The sequence below is a fragment of the Muntiacus reevesi genome, chromosome 5, assembly GCF_963930625.1.
Source record: "Muntiacus reevesi chromosome 5, mMunRee1.1, whole genome shotgun sequence".
Taxonomy (NCBI): domain Eukaryota; kingdom Metazoa; phylum Chordata; class Mammalia; order Artiodactyla; family Cervidae; genus Muntiacus; species Muntiacus reevesi.
Window position 1 is genome coordinate 27019348 of NC_089253.1, and position 16080 is coordinate 27035427.

At 37.7% G+C, this 16080-nt stretch overlaps 2 protein-coding genes across 2 annotated transcripts; one reads left to right on the forward strand and one right to left on the reverse strand.

The window, feature by feature from the left end:
- The first annotated feature begins 309 nt into the window (after positions 1 to 309).
- Positions 310 to 1251, forward strand: LOC136169256 (olfactory receptor 8B12-like). Its single transcript, XM_065937051.1, has one exon. The coding sequence runs from the start codon at positions 310 to 312 to the stop codon at positions 1249 to 1251; it is 942 nt and encodes a 313-aa protein (XP_065793123.1).
- A 9153-nt stretch (positions 1252 to 10404) lies between these two features.
- On the reverse strand, positions 10405 to 15936 carry LOC136168994 (olfactory receptor 8A1-like). Its single transcript, XM_065936744.1, has 2 exons — positions 15915 to 15936; positions 10405 to 11330 (listed from the first exon to the last, which is right to left on the reverse strand). The coding sequence occupies exon 2, from the start codon at positions 11320 to 11322 to the stop codon at positions 10405 to 10407; it is 918 nt and encodes a 305-aa protein (XP_065792816.1). The 5' UTR covers positions 11323 to 11330; positions 15915 to 15936.
- Between the last annotated feature and the right edge of the window lie 144 nt (positions 15937 to 16080).

The following is a 16080-nucleotide window of genomic DNA, read 5'->3' on the forward strand; positions in this document are numbered from 1 at the left end:
AAGATCTAAAAGACATCTCTTATTTTTGAATGAACTGGAATATGAATATATTTCTGCTTCTTCTAGACGTGCCAGTGGTCACTCTGGAGGCAAAGTCTAACCTCTTGTTCTCTGGAATTTCAAGTCACTTAGCTATTAAAGTAGCTCCACAGCAAACAGTAAAAACCTTCCTTCCACACTAAAGCTCAAATGTCTTTGTGGATTTCATTCTCAAGAATGTGAGGTGGGTACTGGGAGGGTGGTAGTGGTGTTTCTCTCAAAATTGTTCTCTTTTCTTTTCCCCATGGACAGGTTCTCCCCCAGGGGAGAATGACAGCTGAGAACTCTTCGGTGACAGAATTCGTCCTCACAGGCTTAACAGACCAGCCAGGACTCCAGATCCCCCTCTTCTTCCTGTTTCTAGGTTTCTATATGGTCACCATAGTGGGGAACCTGGGCTTGATAACGCTGATTGGGTTGAACTCTCGCCTGCACACCCCCATGTACTTCTTCCTCTTCAGCCTCTCCTTCATAGACTTCTGTTACTCCACTACCATCACTCCCAAAATGCTGATGAGTTTTGTCTCAGAGAAGAACACCATCTTGCATGCAGGCTGTTTGACTCAACTGTTTTTCTTCTGCTTCTTTGTCATCTCTGAGTCCTTTGTCCTGTCAGCGATGGCGTATGACCGCTATGTTGCCATCTGTAAGCCACTGGTATACACAGTCAGCATGTCCCCTAAGGTCTGTTTACTCCTTTTGTTGGGTGTGTATGTGATGGGGTTTTCAGGGGCCATGGCCCACACAGGAAGCATAGCAAGCCTGATCTTCTGTGCTGACAACCTCATCAATCATTTCATGTGTGACATCCCTCCTCTCCTTGAGCTCTCATGTAATAGCTCTTATGTGCATGAGCTGGTGGTCTTCATATGTGTGGCTATTGACATTGGAATGCCCATTGTCACCATCTCCATCTCTTATGCTCTTATCCTCTCCAGCATTCTCCACATTCACTCCACTGAGGGCAGGTCCAAAGCTTTCAGTACATGCAGCTCCCACATCATTGTGGTTTTCCTTTTCTTTGGTTCTGGGGCTTTTGTGTATCTCAAACCACCTTCTGTTCTGCCCCTTGACCAAGGAAAAGTGTCCTCCCTGTTCTATACCATTGTGGTGCCCATGTTAAACCCACTGATCTACAGTTTGAGGAACAAGGATGTCAAAGCTGCCCTGAGGAAAACCTTGGGGAAAATTAATTTCTTGAGAAAGGAGTAATATTTGAAGAAAAAGATACAAAGTTTTGTTTATCAGTGTTTTCAATGAAGAATGCAAATTCCCATTTTTTCCCTTTTATATAGAAAGAGAACTTTAAGTCCTTACATTTAGATCAATGTCCCTTAACCCACCTTTAGTGTTCCAAGGCTATTTTATGAAAATTTTCTACAAGCATTGATAATTTATTTTGAATTGGTTAAATTATATGTAACCCATTAAATCTATAATTTATACATAATTTAACTGAATCTCCTCAATAGCAGATATTGGAGACTTAGAAGTATTATATAAGTTTTCCAGGCCCATACAGCTAACTGGTGCTACAGTTGGGACTGGAATCAAGTCCGTTGAATTCTAATTTACTTTGTTTTCCTTTATGCTATGCTCTCTTGCTTCATTTTGTTGCTGCCCTTGCAGATTTCATTTTTAAGTATGATATATCAGCATATTAAAGTCTGATTCTGCTTATAGTAATTTACTTTACTTCACAGCATGTCATTTTGGAATATTGCATTTTGACCAATGACAGTAGAGCTATGTTAAAATTGTGGTGTGGGGATGTCAAGTATGTAATCCCAAGATACTAGGTGAAGCATGGTAATTCCTGGTTATGCATGGCAGCTGCAGGAACTGGCCTAGTGACTATGAACTTTTATAGGTTTAAGGGTTAGAAAGATGCAAGAGAGTAACAATAACCCTATATGCAAGACAGAAAGACACAGATGTATAGAACAGACTTTTGGACTCTGTGGGAGAAGGCGAGGGTGGGATGATCTGAGAGAACAGCATTGAAACATGTATATTATCAATTGTGAAACAGATCGCCAGTCCAGGTTAGATGCATGAGACAAATGCTCAGGGCTTGTGCACTAGGAAAACCCAGAGGGATGGGATGGGGAGGGAGGTGGGAGGGGATTTCAGAATGGGGAACATATGTAAGTCCATGAGTGATTCATATCAATGTATGGCAAAAACCACTACAATATTGTAAAGTAATTAGCCTCCAACTAGTATAAATAAATGAAAAAAAAAAAAAAAGGAAGAAACTGAGTGGAAAGTTTCAGACATTATTTGAAGACTAAGAGAGTCAGATTTCATAATTTTTTCCTCAGGATTATTTTGGGTGTTTTAGCTCTGATGGAAAACTGTGGCTCAAGATACTCAGCCAAGTGTAAGTTCTAATGAAGAAGTAAATAATTTGGGGACCTAGTTACTTATCGAGGTAGTACTAAAAGTATCTGATTATTAGAAGAGGCCATTTCCACAGGATTTTAAAGCACTATAGATTACACTGATCTTTTCATGCAGGCATGTGTGGGAAACAGAGTGTTCCTCTAGACTGGTTTATAAATCTACAACATTGAGCAAAGGTGTCCAGAATACACCAGAACACTTTGATCTCAATGACTTATTAGTGATAAAGGAAGGTTTTTCGGAAAAGTGCCAACACGTTAAGAGCTGAGGAGTCACTGTCTTGTGAGGTTTTCTTTGGACAGAGTCTGTTTTGGGAAAAAGGCAACTTTGGATGAGTGATGGAGTTTGCATTTTGGTTTACACAGATCAAAGGTAGTGAAGTTATAAAACTGAGAATGCTGAAACACTGATTATGGGACCTGAGCACCTGAAGATTTTGTTATCCAAGGTGGGTCCTGAGACCAATCTTCTGCAGATGCTGAGGGATGACTATGCTTCAGCGTGGAAGTTTGCCTTATTGGTCAGAATTCTGTCACTCAGTTAGTAGTATTCTGGATCTATATCTTGCCATGGTTTCATTTTAGGTAGCATATGTTTCTGTGCCTCACTGATGGTCAACTAGGACACGTGATCCATTTTGGTCAATCAGATATTAGCAGATGCACTGTAAGCAGGTGCAAGGGATGCATGAGCAAGGTATGCGTTTGCCAGGTGGGACTTGCCCTCTCATGCTTCTGCCTTGAGAAGAGCTTCTCTTGTGTAATGCTACTGCTTCTAACTGATTCTCACAACAAACACATGTGGAGTAGTTTTTTTTTCCCATTTAGTGACTTTTAATATAATCACAGTTGTGTAATTATCACACAAAGATTTTATTTTATTTTACTTTTTGCATTGATAGAAAATCAGTTTATTTTTTAATTTTTACTTTATATTGGAGTAGAGATGATTAACAGTGTTGTGTTAATTTCAGGTGTAGAGCAAAGTGACTCAGTAACATGTACACATCTATCTATTCTTTTTCAAATTCTTTATCTGTTTAGACTGTTACAGAGCATTGAGGAGAGTTCCCTGCGCTATACAGTAGTTTCTTGTTGGCTATCTATTTTATTTAGTTTTATAATTAATTTTTATTGTAGTATACTTGCTTTCCTATGTTGTGTTAGTTTCTATTGTACAGCAAAGTGAATCAGCTATACATATACATGTATCCTCCTCCTCCTAGGATTTTCCTCCCATCTAGGTCACCACAGAGCACTGAGTTCCCTGTACTACACAATCAGTTCTCCTCTGTTATGTATTTACACAGATCATTGATCATGTATATGTGACATTTCCAATCTCTCAATTCCTCCCATCGCCACCTTTCACCTTGGTATCAATATGTCATTTTCTACATCTGTGTCTTCACTTCTGCTTTGCAAGTATGATCACCTGTACCATTTTCTAGACTCAACATGTGCATTAATGTATGATATTTGTTTTTCTCTTTATGACTTACTTCACTCTGTGTGACATTTCATAGGTCCATCTATGTCTTTACAAATGACCCAGTTTCATTTCTTTTTATAGCTGAATAATATTCCATTGTGTATATGTACCACATCTTCATTATCTATTCCTCTTTTGAAGGGGTTTAGGTTGCTTCCAGGCTATCGTATTTTGCTATAGCAACTGCAATGAACTCAGGTAGACTTGAATAGACATTTCTCCAAAGATGACTCATAAATGGTCAACAAACAACTGAAAAAAAAATGCTCAATATTACTAAACACCAGACAATGTAAGTTGAAAGTAAGTCACAATAAGGTATAACCTCACACTTATTATAATGGCTACTATTAGAAAAGAATCCAGAAAATAGCAAGTGTTAGTGAAGATATAGAAAAATTGGAACCCTTGTGTGTTACCGGGGAGTCTGTAAAATGGAGTATCCACTATGGAAAATAGTATGGAGGTTCCTAAAAATATAAAAAATAGAACTACAATAGGATCCAGTATCCTACTTCTGCAATGTAATCTAAGAGAAATGAAAGTAGGATTTGCATACCAACGTTCATGCAGCTGTATGCACAACAGCCAAAACGTGGGAGCATCCCATATGTGCATCAATGATGAATGAATAAAGAAAATTTGATGCATACATACAACAAAATAAACATTCATCTTTTAAAAGTAAGGAAATCCTGCCATAATGTTACAATATGGAAGAGCTTGAGAGTATTATGCTAAGTGAAATAAGCCAGTCACAAAAGGGCAAAGATTGTATGACTCCACTTATATAAGCCATTTGAATTAGTCAAATTTATAGGAAGAGAAGTAGAACAGTGGTTAAAAGGGGCTGCAGGGAGGAAGAAAAGGAGAGTTGTTGTATAATGGGAATAGAGTTTCAAGCTCACAAGATGAAAAATTTCTGGAGATCTTTTCCACAACAATGTACACAGAGCTAACGTTGCTAAACTGAACAATGCACTTAAAATAGTGAAGGGAGTAAATTTTATGTTATGTGTGTGTGTTTAACCACAATAAAAAGTAAATAAAAAATAAAACTAATATGGTGTTAAATAAATTATGTTCTCATTTCCTACCTGGACAAACTACTTCAACAACCTTGGAAGGCCTGATTAGAATCCTAAGAGACTTTGAAGTCCCAAGCCAAAAGGCAGTTGCTCAGGGAGAGCCACCCTGTTCTTAGGCACCTGCCCATGGCCACAGCTTACTCTTGTTGCTCCTCATTTCCACTTCCTTTAAAATGTGAGGGGGTGACACATACACAGCATAAACACCTCCAGTCCACGTGCCCAGTTCTCGTCCTCATCCCCTGCATACAGGTTCTGCCTGATCTCCCCTTGGAGTGAACACATCCACAGTATAGTTGTGTCTGCTGCTGGAAGAATGGACTCATAGTAGAGGCCTGAATAGACTCTTGATGCTGAGGAGTCATGCTCCAAGCAAATATCCATGTGTGATCTTTTGAACCAGAGCATAAGCGATACAAGAGTTTTCCTTGCAGGCCTGGCAGGCCACAGGGGAACGCTCCAGCTGGGTTTAGCCTTCCGTGTAGAGAAAAGGAAATACCCTACCCCAGTCCATTCTGGAGGCTTCCCTGGTGGCTCAGATGGTAAAGAATCTTTCTGCAATGCAGGTGACCTGAGTTCAATCCCTGGGTTGGGAAGATCCTTTAGGGAAGGAAATGGCTACCCACTCCAGTACTCTTGCCTAGAGAATCTCATGGACAGAGGAGCCTGGCAGGCTGCAGTCCATGAGGTCACAGGGAGTTGGACATGACTGAGCAACTAAGCACCTTAGCACCAGTCCACTCTAGCCATCCTGTCCAGGTTTACATTATGTTCAGTGGTAAATTCTAGCATATATTTTAAAAAGAAACAATATGCATTTTGTAAAATTTCTCTTGGATGATATAAGCAGAGTAATTACTTTCTAAGAACATTCCATAAGGTCAACATTACCTTACATCTAAAAGTAGACAAAGACAGTATATAAGAAAAATTAACAAAAACTATAGACTAATTTCTCTCATAAACACAGATACAAAAATCTTCAACAAAATATCAGCAAATAGAATCTAACAACATATAAAAAAATTATACACCATGATTAAGTGATATTTTTTCCAGTTATGCAAGATTGTTTCAACATTTAAAAATCAGTCGATGTAATTCAACCAATAAATGGTTTAAGGAAGAAAAATCACATGATCACACCAATGGGTGCAGAAAAGGCATTTGACAAAGTCCAAAACTCATGCATGATAAAAACTCTCTGTAAACTAACAGTAAAGAGGAACTTTCTCTACTTGAAAAAGAACACCTACACAAAACCTAAAGTTAACATCATACTTAATGATGAAAAAATTGAAGCTTCCCCACTAAGATTAGGAGCAAGGCAAGGATGTCACTCTCATGACTGCTTTTCAATATATTGGCCGTAGGTAATCAGTAAGACAAGAAAAGGAAATAAAATGTATACAGATCAGGAAGAGAGAAATAAAGCTGTCTTTGTTCATAGATGGCATAATTGTCATGCAGAAAATCTAAAAGAATCAACAAGAAAACTCCTGAAACCAAAAATGATTATAACAAGGTGGAAGGATGTAAGTTAACATAGAAAAGTCAATTGCTTTCTTGTATCAGCAAAGACTATGTGGAATTTAAAGTTACAAACACAATCCCATTTACATTCAGTTCAGTTCAGTTCAGTCTCTCAGTCATGTCCGACTCTTTGCGACCCCATGAATCGCAGCACGCCGGGCCTCCCTGTCAATCACCAACTTCCGAAGTTTACTCAAACTCATGTCCATCGAGTTGGTGATGACATCCATTTATATCAGCACCCCACAAAATGAAATGCTTCAGAATAAATCTAAAGAGATATGTGCAAAATCTTTATGAGGAAGACTACAAAACGCTTATGAAATAACTGAAAGAATAACAAAATTAATGGAGTTACTCCATGTGTGTGAACCTGAAGTCTCGATATTTTCATGATTTCACTTCTTCTGAACTTGATCTATAGATTCTATACAATTCCAGTCAAAGTCCCAGTAGGTTATTTTGTGGATAATGACAAACTGATTACAAAGTTTATACAGAGAGGCAGAAGACTCAGAATTTCCAACTCACACTGAAGAAGCAGAACTGAATTAAAAGTTGGAGGACTGACTCTACTCAATATCATGACTTACTATTGATCTAAAGTGATAGTAATCGTGTATAGTAGGCAGGTTAGACAAAGAAATCAATGGAATAGAGATCCTAGAAATAGACCCACATAAATATAGACAACTGATCATTGACAATTGACCTTTGTAAAGAAAAACAAACAAACAATTAAGCCAGGATAGTGTTATTAAAGAATGGTTCTGTACAACATGTAAGAAAATGAATCACACAAGAGTTTACATTGCTCACAAAAACTAACTTAGAATATCCCAAGCTTAAAAGTAAACTAAAAAACTGTAAAATTCCTAGAAGGCAACTGGAAAAATCTAGGTGACCTTGGGTGTGGCAATGACTTTTTAGGTACAAGATGAAAAGAATGATTTATAAAACAAGGAATTGAAAAGCTGGACTGCAATAAAACTAATAATTTCTACTCTATAGAAGGACATTGTCAAGAGGATGAAAAAATAGGCTATAGTTTACATGAAAATATTTGCAAAAGATACATCTGATAAAGAACTGCTATCTAAAATATTTAATACAAAGATTGGATGAACTTTGAGTATATTATGCTAAATAATGTAAGTCAGCCACAGAAAAATAAATACTGCATATCACTTACATGTGGAATCTGAAAACATCAAACTTGGAGAAGTAAAATGGTGGTTACTTGGGGGGTGAGGTAAGGATATAAGACAGATGTTTAAGGCACAAACTTGCAATAAGTGGTCAGTCAGTCCTAGAGATCTGATGTACAACACAGTGAAAACAGGCAGCAGTGTTGTATTACAGTCCTCAAACTTGCTAAGAGACTAAAACTCAATTGTTTAAACCACTAAAATCAACTGATAACTATATAATATATTGCTGTTATTGTTCAATCACTCAGTGGTGTCTGACTGTGACCCAATGGACTTAGCACACCAGGCCTCCTTGAGAGAGGAGTTAATTATTACTATAATGGCAATCATATAAAAATATTTCAGACTAACATGTGCACACTTTAAATTCACACAATGTTATATGTCAAATATATTTCAACAAAAATATGGAAAATAAAGAAACAACCTGATTAAAAAATGGGCCAAAGACTTTAGGAGACACCTAACACAGGAGATATACAGATGGCAAACAAGCATATGAAAAGATACTCCACATCATTTATCATCAGGAAATGCAAGTTGAAACGAGAGTGAGATACTCCTGCACACCTATTAGAATGTGCTGGTAAGGATGCAGAGTAACATGAATTCATCCACTGCTGGTGAGAATGGAAAATGGCACAGTCACTTTGAAAGACATTTTGGCAGTTTCTTATCAAACTAAACATACTCTTATCACGCAATTCAAAAACTGTGCTCTTTAGTATTTAACCAAAGGAGCTGAAACCTATGTCTGCACAATTATCTCCTCATGCTGTGTTCTTAATAGTCAAAACTTGGAAACAATCAAGATGTCCTTCAGTTGGTAAATGGAAAATAAACTGTGGTATATCCAGGCAATAAAATATTACTCAGTGCTCAAAAGAAATAAGCTATCAAGCCATAAAAAGACACAGAGGAAACTTAAATGCATAGTACAAAGTGATGTAAGTCAGATCTACAGCAACCTGGAGGAGGCAAAACCAAGGAACCAAGGAAACAGTAAAGAGATCAAAGGTTGTCATGGATTCTGCGGGAGGGAGAGATGAACAGGTAGAGCACAAGAGAGTTTTTAGAACAGTGAAGCTATAGTAATGACCAGTATATAATGTTCATACATATAATGACTATATGTCTTTACATAGTTGTCCAAACTCACAATGTTCGACACCAAGAGTGAACCCTAATGTAAACTATGGTCTTTGGATGATAATGATGTGCCAATGTGTGTTCACCTATTGTAACAAATATACTGCTCTCATGGAGGATGTTGTTAATGGAGGAAGCTGTGCATGCATGGGGTCAGAGAGTATATGGGAAATCTCTGTATTATTTGCTCAGTTTGTCTGTGTACCTAATATAGAAACTCTATTAAACAAAGCAAAAAAAAAATTACTATGAGCATGTAAATCTCAGAGTGTTAAATCTCAGAGAAACTCAGAATTATTCATTTTTCCATGTCTGAGTGAGGAATGAGGTATTGCACCTAAAATAAAATGACACAAAACTAATCACCATTTTATTATTATTTTAAAATAATTATGAATAACAATTAAAGGAATGCCCATAAATATTTTGCTGTGCAAGAGAATTAATTCTTTAACATGAATCCTTGATATTGCTTCGATCAAATGGTGGAAGACATTTTATCTAGTGCTGATTGGATTTACTGAGTCAGCTTGACTGGCGTCACAGAACGTCAGTTATTGAGGAAGGAGAAAAGACTGGAGGAATGTCGAATATTCCTTGGTTGTCTGGAAGATGTGGGAAAATAATGGCAAAAAAGGTATTGTCAGGAAAAGTTTGAAACTGAGAGGTTGTGATTATGCCAAGACTGATAGGCTGCATAGAGAGGCCTTTGGCCAAGAGAAGGGGGTGGGGGGGATGATTAGTTGTCGGTTTGAATATCAGTGTTAATTGCTTACCAACTGTGTCATCTGGAGAAAGTTATTTAACCTCTCTAAATCAAAGTTTCCTCATCTGAGTAAATGAGATAATTTAGCAAAACACTCAAACAACTGACTAGCACTCAAAAGTGTTAGATATGGTGATGATGATACTATGCTTATAACGGTGATTATGGCATTAATTGAATGAAGGAATATTTAAATAACCTTGGCAGTAATAAGTAGACAGTAACAGCATAATAAGAGAGAAAATGGAGAAATCTGGTTGAGAAAGACTATTTGCTAATTATTGGTGACTTTCAAATTCGTCTCCATTTGTCATGTGTACTACAAGTTTAAATCAGTATTAGTTTGGATAACATATTCTTTATAGAAGAGGATAAATCAATGACCAACCCTCTTAAACTCATTGCTGAAAGTTCTAATTTACGCTATGTTCCAGTCAAGATGGATACCTATTTGTCAGAGGGCCAAGGACAATCAAAATAAAACAAAAACAAAACCCGGACTATCACAAAAGGAAGAAAACGTGAACGCAAAACCAGCAAGCAGACACAAGAGACAAGAGAGATGGGAAAGGGAGAAAGGAAAGATGGAAAAAATTCAATCAGTCATGTTGAGAAGTGGCAGTTCTCCATTCATGTGTGTGTGAATTTTAGAGGGTTACTCCCCTATATTTCTATTCCACTCTCAACCTGAGAAATAATGACATTTACATTCAAAGTGTTTTCACCTCAGAGTTTTCAGGATGGCAGCCTGTACCTCCTTATTTCTCAAGCTGTAGATCAGGGGGTTCAGCATGGGGATCACTGTGGTGTAGAACACAGAGACCATGTTCTCCTGGGCCAGGGAACTGGCCGTGGAGGGTTTCAAGTACATGTAGGATGCAGACCCATAAAATAATCCCACAGCTGCAAGATGGGAGCTGCACGTGCTGAAGGCTTTGGATCGTCCCTCTGTGGAGGCAATATGGAGAATGCTGGAGAGGATGAAGGCATAGGAAACAAGGACTGTTAAGCTGGTGACTACGATGTTGAATCCAGCCAAAAAGAAAGTTGTCATCTGAATGTCATAGGTGCTAGAGCAAGAGAGCTTCATGAGGGCAATGATGTCACAAAAGTAATGACTGATGAGAAAATCACAATAGGGCAGCTTCAACATGAGGCCCGTCTCTATCGTTGAGCCAATGAGCCCCATGGCATAAATCACAGCCACCAGCAGGGAGCAGACTCGATGAGACATGATGATGTTGTAAAGCAAGGGTCTGCAGATGGCAACATAGCGGTCATAGGCCATCACTGTCAGTGTGTAACTCTCAGCAACAATAAACACCAGGAAGAAGTAGAGCTGGGACATGCACCCTGCATAGGAGATGATGTTCTTCTCTGACACAAAGTTCGCCAGCATCTTAGGGGTAATGACAGTGGAGTAGCAGAGATCCACGAAGGACAGGTTACTGAGGAAATAGTACATGGGGGTGTGAAGCTGAGCGTTCAGACAAATCAGTGTTATCATGCCCAGGTTCCCTACCATGGTGACAGAGTAGATCCCAAGGAAGAGGAAGAAGAGGGGGAGCTGGAGCTCTGGTCGATTTGTTAAACCTCCAAGAATGAACTCTGTCACTATGGAGTGATTTTCTGCAGTCATTCTCTTCTGTTTGGGGACCCTGTGGAGATAAGAAAGAAGAGCCTGTGAAAGGTTGCATAGAGTCAGCCCTTGGTATCAGTTGGATACACATCTGAGGATTCAGTCAACAGCATCTAGGACATGAAAGGCTCTCTTCATTGTACTATGTCATTTTAAAAAGTTTTTAAATGTTATATCGAAGTATAGTCAATTAACAATGCCGTGATAGTTTTAGGAGGACAGCAAAGGGATTCAGCCACACATACACAGGTATCCGCTCTCCCCCAAACTTATAAGAAAGTTGAGCATGACACAGCAGCTCCTGCAGATACTGAGGAATGACTGTGCAGGAGACTTTCTGGTCAGGCAAGGTATCAGCTTCTGTTCCTCAGTGAGTGATCTTGAACTCACATTTTCCTAGTTGTTTGCACCTTCACTCCTTCTTCCCTGGTGGCTCAGATGGTAAAGAATCTGCCTGCAGTGAAGGAGACCCAAGTTCGATCCTTGGGTCAGAAAGATTCCCTGGTGAAGAGAATGGCAACCCACTCCAGTATTCTTGCCTGGAGAATCCAACGGACAGAGGAGCCTGGTGGGCTACAGTCCCATGGGGTTGCAAAGTGTTAGACATGACTGAGTGACTAACATTACTTATGCCTAATATTTTCTAGGATTCAGATAGTTTTTGTATGGTTTGAAGAGTATTAAGGTGGGGATAAAACGGCCATCTGTAGAAGTTTTAACACCCTCCTGTTTCTCATGTTTTATTTCTAGGTTTACAGTTTAAGGTTGCTCCAGAAAGAGAAAGTCTTTGGGCATCTATGTAATCTCAAAATATTGCCCATAAAATGAAAACATGTGGTTACCTTATCCTAAACTGAGATAGTGTGGGCTGAGAGTTAGAGCCCCTTCAATCACTGAGTGACAAATGAGTTTCCTCAGTTGAGAATTAAATGGAGTTACAATATCAATTTCCAAAATTTAAAAATGTAATGGATTAATATGCATGAAATATTTTCCAAATACTCAATTGTTACACAAATATAAGGTTTCATTAGGCATCTGGAGTTTGTCCTGATTTTTCATTGAACCTGAGGTCCTAGGATAGTTATTTTTAGTTTTGGTTACACGTAAAAGTCACCTGATGAGATTTAAAGAATAGTATGTCAGGTTCTGACTTAGAGTCATTCTGACCTACTGGCATTTTCTAGACACTGAATGCTCGGTTTGTGTGCAGGTGGCAGCGTTCACCCGAAGGTAGTACAGATTTTTTCTTTAACTTTTTCTTTATTGCAATCAGATGGCTTTGTAGCTTGAAATTGTGGCTCTGAAAGCAGTTTATCCTGAGTAACATAAAGCTCCTGAGGAAGAGGTTGAGATTGATTGCTCTCCCTTGCATTGAAAGACTCAGGAAAAATTCACATTGGATCACGCTTAGGGGTAGATGGAAGTAGAAATAGAATACAGTGCACCTCACAGATCAAGAGCAAAGTTATTTGAGTGGTACATGGACATTTTCCCTTGTCCACTCTTTTGCTAAATCCTGCTGTCCTTAGTGGCCAGCTGATCCGTGGCCACTTTCTTTCCTCATACCAAGTGTATCCTCTAGAATAACCAGTCTCTCCTGTTGCTTCATCATTTTTCTATTCCTTGTGTTGATTTCAAAATGACTACTCATAGTTTTCTGTTTTTAGAGTCAACCTATGATCAACGCAGAGAAGACTTTTATCCATGGCCATTATATGCAAATGCCCAAAAGGCTCCCTGGAAGGAATCTTGGTACATCTAAGTCAAAATGGCAGTTTAAAATTGGTCTTGAGAAGCAGTTCCTGTCCCTGTGTATCATATCTCCTTGTGATGGCTTTTCTTCAAATTCCCTTTTCACCCAATGAGAAAAAACTGAAAGAAACATAATTTATAAGAGCGTAGAGTATTTGTCTTCTGGTAAACTGACGTCTGGAAGTAATTTGGTAGATTCTATTCAGAAATTGTCAGTGGTAAATGTAAACCCCTGGAAGATCATCTATCTGACTCCAGTTAAAGTTTCCCAAATTCTAAACATGATTGGTCATTGGATGAAATAACCATTTAAAACTATCCATATCTTAGTTTTTGTTATTTCAATTTATGGGTGAGCATATGAGTGAAAAAGATATATATTTTTTTAATCTGAAAATTTCACACCATATTTAAAGTACTTAAAAATTAGTGAGTGGGCTTCTTACTTCCACCCATGAAGGGTGAACTCATACTGGAATTGTATTTATACCATAAACAACCAGAAAACCAGACAAGGCAGAATGAACAATCATTTCCTGACATCTGACAACAGGCAGTATCAAACTGATTCCTGAGAGGAGGGAAAAATATATAGTGAGCCCAATGATTGCATCAGTGATTCCATGCCACATTCCAGGTGAATAGATCTAGATAGAGCGAATATTATAAAATGTAGGACAACAAATAAATAATAAAATATCTATAGCTAATAAGCTAATAATGGAGATAAAATATAACCATCAAAACTGTCAGTCTAAAAGAAGGGAAGGAAAAAGAAAAAGTGGAATAAAGGACAGTTGCAAGATGGCAGATTTAAGCTCAAACATTCTGATGACTGATTTAAATACAAATAGTTTAAACAGTCTAAGGAAAATGCAGAGATTTTCACAGTGAATAAATGCCATTACCCAACTGAATGGTTTTCCAAGAAATCCACTTTGAATATAAAGACTTTAATAGCTAAAATTATAAGTACAGAAAAAAATATACCATGCAAATATCAAGGCAAAGAAAGCTAGAGTGACTGTATCAGCAGTGAGCAAAGTAGATCTCAAAGGAGGAAATGTTACTAAAATAAGGAGGAACATTTCAGAATGATAAGAAGTCAGTTGATTAAAGTGACATGAGACTCCTAAACAAGTTCACATATCAACAGTGTTTCAAAACACATGAACCAAACTGACAGAAAGAAAGAATATACAGGTCCACCATTAGAGACTGCAATACTCTTTTAATTAATTGACAGAACTAGTAGAAAGATTAGCAATCACAGAGAAAATACCCACAAACTGACATGTTTGGAACTCCACACAGGAGCAGCAAAATGCACAATCTTTTAGTTACATGTGGAAAAACCTATTCATGATAAAACCTATTCTGGGCACTAAAACCGCCATACCTTTGTAAAGCTGAAATCACATACACCATTTACCCATACCAAAGCAAACTATAAATAATTTATAGAGTGAATTTTAGAAAATCATCAGCTATTTGAAAATTAAGTTCTGAGATTTTCTTTTACTCATCTGATAAACTATAAATCTTAAGAACTGAGGTATTAGATAACAAAGAGACAAGATTAGAATCAAACTACCTTTCTCTGACTTATTTATTTTTTTACTAACGTATCATTGACCTCCAGCACTATGATAGTCCGAGGTTGAAAGGTTGAGATTTTAAGCCTTCCTTAAAAGTCACAGGGGGCTTCCCTGATGGCTCCGATGGTAAAGAATTCCCATGTAATATAGGAGACATAGGTGATGCAGGTTCGATTCCTGGGTTGGGAAGATGCCCTGGAGGACAGCATGGCAACCCATTCTTGCCTGGAGAGTCCCACGGACAGAGGAGCCTGGTGGGCTAGAGCCCATAGGGTGGCAAAGAGTTTGAGCATGCACACAAAGGTCTCAAAACTGCTTTCCTAAAAGAATGGCAGAAGTTGAGGAGTAGCAACAGAGATCTCATGGGCTGCAGAGCCTAAGGTATTTACTATCCGATCCTTTCTGGAATCATTAGCAAACTCCTGTTCTAGGAAACTGATACTGAAATTACACAATTCACCCAAAGTCATATGGCTATGAAAAGTGGAACTGAACCCAGGACCCAGGAGTTCTAACCATGAGTCTGTTTTGTTTTTACCATACTGTGTTGTCTGGCTCTAACTTGTTTCTTTGTGAAACTTTATTTTTTTTGTTTATTTTTATTAGTTGGAGGCTAATTACTTTACAATATTGTAGTGGGTTTTGTCATACATTGACATGAATCAGCCATGGTGAAACTTTATTTTTATATTTTAGGTAAACTTAATATAGTACATTAAGGCCAATGAAGAATCTTATTGCTATATCTCCAGAAACTTTTTTTAAGAGTACAGAAGCAATATATTTGCATTGGAGACAAGTAAACACACAGACAAAAATCAAACTGCCATATTCCATCAACTGAAAATCTAAAATTGCTGTGTATGTTCTACTAGATCTACTTCTATGCATAAATATATTTACAAATGTGTACATTAACATACAGGTTTCTTATTTTTTAGTCAACGTGAGCATACTATACATGTTGGTTTGTAACCTGCTTTGTTCTGTAGCATTAAAAAACACTGACTGACTTGTTTAGCAACAGTAATATCACTTCTGTTCATTTTGGTACTGAAGGAAATTTGTATTATAATAAAATTTATACCTTAAATCATTGGCAGTGAGGTATTTAACTTTTCAATAACAGTAACAGAAGTTTGAATTGTATTTCAATTTTTTGAAAAAGATATCAGTGATTTTCATCTAGACAATGACAGCAGATTTAAAACATATCTTACATATCTTCTTCCCTCAAATCAGAGTCTCCTAAAATGATAAAGAACAGAAGATTCACAAACATCTCTGTACTAGCAATCAAAGTTCCAGAAAACAGAATATTGTTATGAAGTAGAGATTTTAATTCCTGTCTTTTGATGTAAGCACCTTTTCTATTGAATACAAAATCTTGGGCAACAGTGATATT